The sequence below is a fragment of the Eimeria maxima genome, genomic scaffold (genome assembly GCF_000499605.1).
Source record: "Eimeria maxima Weybridge genomic scaffold, Emw_scaff1023, whole genome shotgun sequence".
NCBI classification, from domain to species: Eukaryota; Apicomplexa; class Conoidasida; order Eucoccidiorida; family Eimeriidae; genus Eimeria; species Eimeria maxima.
In genome coordinates this window covers 7,369-9,868 of record NW_013563368.1, presented here as the reverse complement: position 1 = coordinate 9,868, position 2,500 = coordinate 7,369, and the positions used below count along the sequence as shown (strand labels likewise).

The window sequence follows — 2,500 nt, the reverse complement described above, 5'->3', positions numbered from 1 at the left end:
TCTTCTTATTAGGGTTCGTTGGGGTTGCTGCTGTTGCTGCTGTTGCTGCTGCTGTTGTTGGTTTGGTGCTGCTGCTGCTGCTGTTGCTGTTTTTGCTGCAGAAAGGAACACATTTTTGCCACATAAATAAACATCTGCGTCTTAAAGCTAAAGATACTCTCGGTTGCCCTGCTGCTGCTGCTGCTGCAGTTGCTGCAGTTGCTGCTGCTGCTGCTGCTGCTGCTGCTGCATTAGTAGGGTCATAATCTGCTGCAGGTACTGCTAATGCAGTAGTGCAGGTAGTAGGGGAGTCAACACCTCCCCCCTCGGATAAACTCGTGCTGCTGTCTGCAGCAGCTTCTTGCTGCTGCGGCAAGAAAAGAGGTAAGCTGCTGCCGCTTGTACTAGGACTAGGACAAGGTTGCTGCTGCTGTTGCTGTTGCTGTTGTTGTTGCTGTCGTTGCTGTTGTTGCTGCTGTTGCTGCACTTGCTGCTGCTGTTGCTGCTGTTTACTAAGGGGAATAATCTCTGCCCCATCATCTGCTGTTGGTACATCAAGAACAAGAACACCTGCTGCCGCTGCTGCTGCAGCTTTATCCATATCTGCAGCAGGTTGTATAGCTGGAGTCTGCTGCTGCTGCTGCTGCTGCTGTTGCTGCAGTGCCTGTTCATGACTATGCCAAGGTAATAATAATAAGGCAATAATAATACATACACCAGGGCCTATAAGTATATAAACCCCGCATAATGTACTAAACCCCCAATTAGGGTTTAGTCCCCATAGTGTCTCCAATACAAAAGGGACAGCAAAAGAAGCAGTGCATGCAGTACCTAATAGGGAGAATACAGTTCCTTTTTTTTTATCGAATAACATAACAATTTTTAATAGAGGAAGATAACATGTATCTGTACCTAGACCTATAAATATAAATGCAGGTATATAAGAAGGAAAAAAAGGACCAGATAATGATAATAATAACCAACCTAATATATTTAGACATTGTCCTAATATAGCTGTTTTTTTAGGTCCAACACTATCTAATAATGCTCCTGCTGCAGCAGACATTAATGAATGGGATACCATTGCTACAGTAAATAAAACAGATACAGCAGCATCTTGTTCATCGCAAAGTAGTAATTCTGATTCCCCTATTCTTCCTCTATCTTTTAAGGTATTATTAGGTATATCTAGTATATTTCCTTCATAATTTGCTGTATTTGTTGCAGTATCTGCTGCTCCTGCTGCTGCTGCTGCTGCTGCTGCTGCTGCTGCTCCAGATGCAGCCGCAGCTCCTGCTACACTCGTTCCAGATTCCTTACACAGCCAAGAATACGCACCCGAAATTAACATCATTCGACGCAGCGAGTGGAAGCCAAAATAGACGCAGCCGGTGAGCAGTGCGCTCGTCATATACAGCAGCAGCAGCAATTCTTTGGGTATAATTGTATATAAATTAAATAATAATATTCTCTTCTTTTCTTTTTTATTCTTTTTATTCTCTTTATTATTCTTCTTTTTATCATTATTATCGTCGTCGTTGTTGTTGTTGTTGTTGTTGCTGCTGCTGCTGCTGTTGTATGTGCATGTATATATTATACAACCATCATCTTCTCCGCTTCCTCTTGATGCTGCTGTTGTTGCTGCTCCTGTTCCTGCTGCTGCTGCTGCTGCATCGGGGAAAGTAATTGCTGCTTCTGCTGCTGTTGACAAAGGTGACGATGAACTTATTATTTGCGCTTCATCTTGCTTCGTCGATCGTCCTGTTGTTGCTGCTGCTGCTGCTGGTGCTCCTGCTGCTCCTGCTGCTGTTATTGTTCTTGCTTGTCGTTGTTGTTGTGGTATTGGTCCTGCTGCTGCTGCTGCTGTTGCTGCTGCTGCTGCTGATAGTTGTTGATTTCCATGTTGTTGTGAGGTGTATGGCCTATCTGCTGCATAAGAGCAGAGAGTCTGCTGCTGCTGCTGCTGCTGCTGCTGCTGGGGACGGGAACCCGTAGATAGCCCATTGGTAGGAGGGGCCCCCATTTGCTGCTGTAGCTTGCTGATGATGATGGTGCAGCAGCAGGAATACGGGGATTAGGTGCAGCAGCAGCAGATGCTGCTGCACTAGCCACTGCTGCAGCAGCCTTAGCCGCGGCGGCAGTATATGCCGCAGCAGCTTAAGCTGCAGCTGCAGTTGCTGCCACCGCAGTAGCAGCAGCAGTAGCAGCAGTTGCCGCCCCAGGAGCAGCAACCGCAGCAACTGCAACCGCAACCGCAGCAACAGCAACAGTAGCAGCAGCAGTAGCAGCAGCAAAAGGATCAGTAGGAGCAGCAGCAGCAGCAAAGTAAACGTCAGCTGCCTGGGCAGCTTGCCTTGTAACTAGGGCCCACAAGGTGAGGGCGCGGGAGGGGGGGGGCCCCCAACCGCGAAATAAAGAGAGGGGGGGATAGCAGCAACAAAACCGTGAACTGGAGAGAAGAGGTTACTATCAGCATGGCAAGGGGAATAAAACAAATGTGTGGGGTAGGGGCCCCCCCCCC

The 2,500-nt window shown here is 47.7% G+C and overlaps 1 protein-coding gene across 1 annotated transcript in view; it reads right to left on the bottom strand.

Moving 5' to 3' along the window:
- EMWEY_00047390 (major facilitator superfamily domain-containing protein, putative) overlaps positions 1 to 2,002 on the bottom strand; it is a gene marked incomplete at both ends in the record, with an annotated part of 3,474 nt that extends 1,472 nt beyond the window's left edge. Inside the window, 2 exons of the mRNA XM_013477196.1 lie at positions 1 to 702; positions 1,579 to 2,002. The exon at positions 1 to 702 is cut by the window's left edge and continues 144 nt beyond it. Coding sequence (XP_013332650.1) covers positions 1 to 702; positions 1,579 to 2,002 — 1,126 coding nt within the window. The remainder of the gene's footprint in view (positions 703 to 1,578) is intronic.
- Between the last annotated feature and the right edge of the window lie 498 nt (positions 2,003 to 2,500).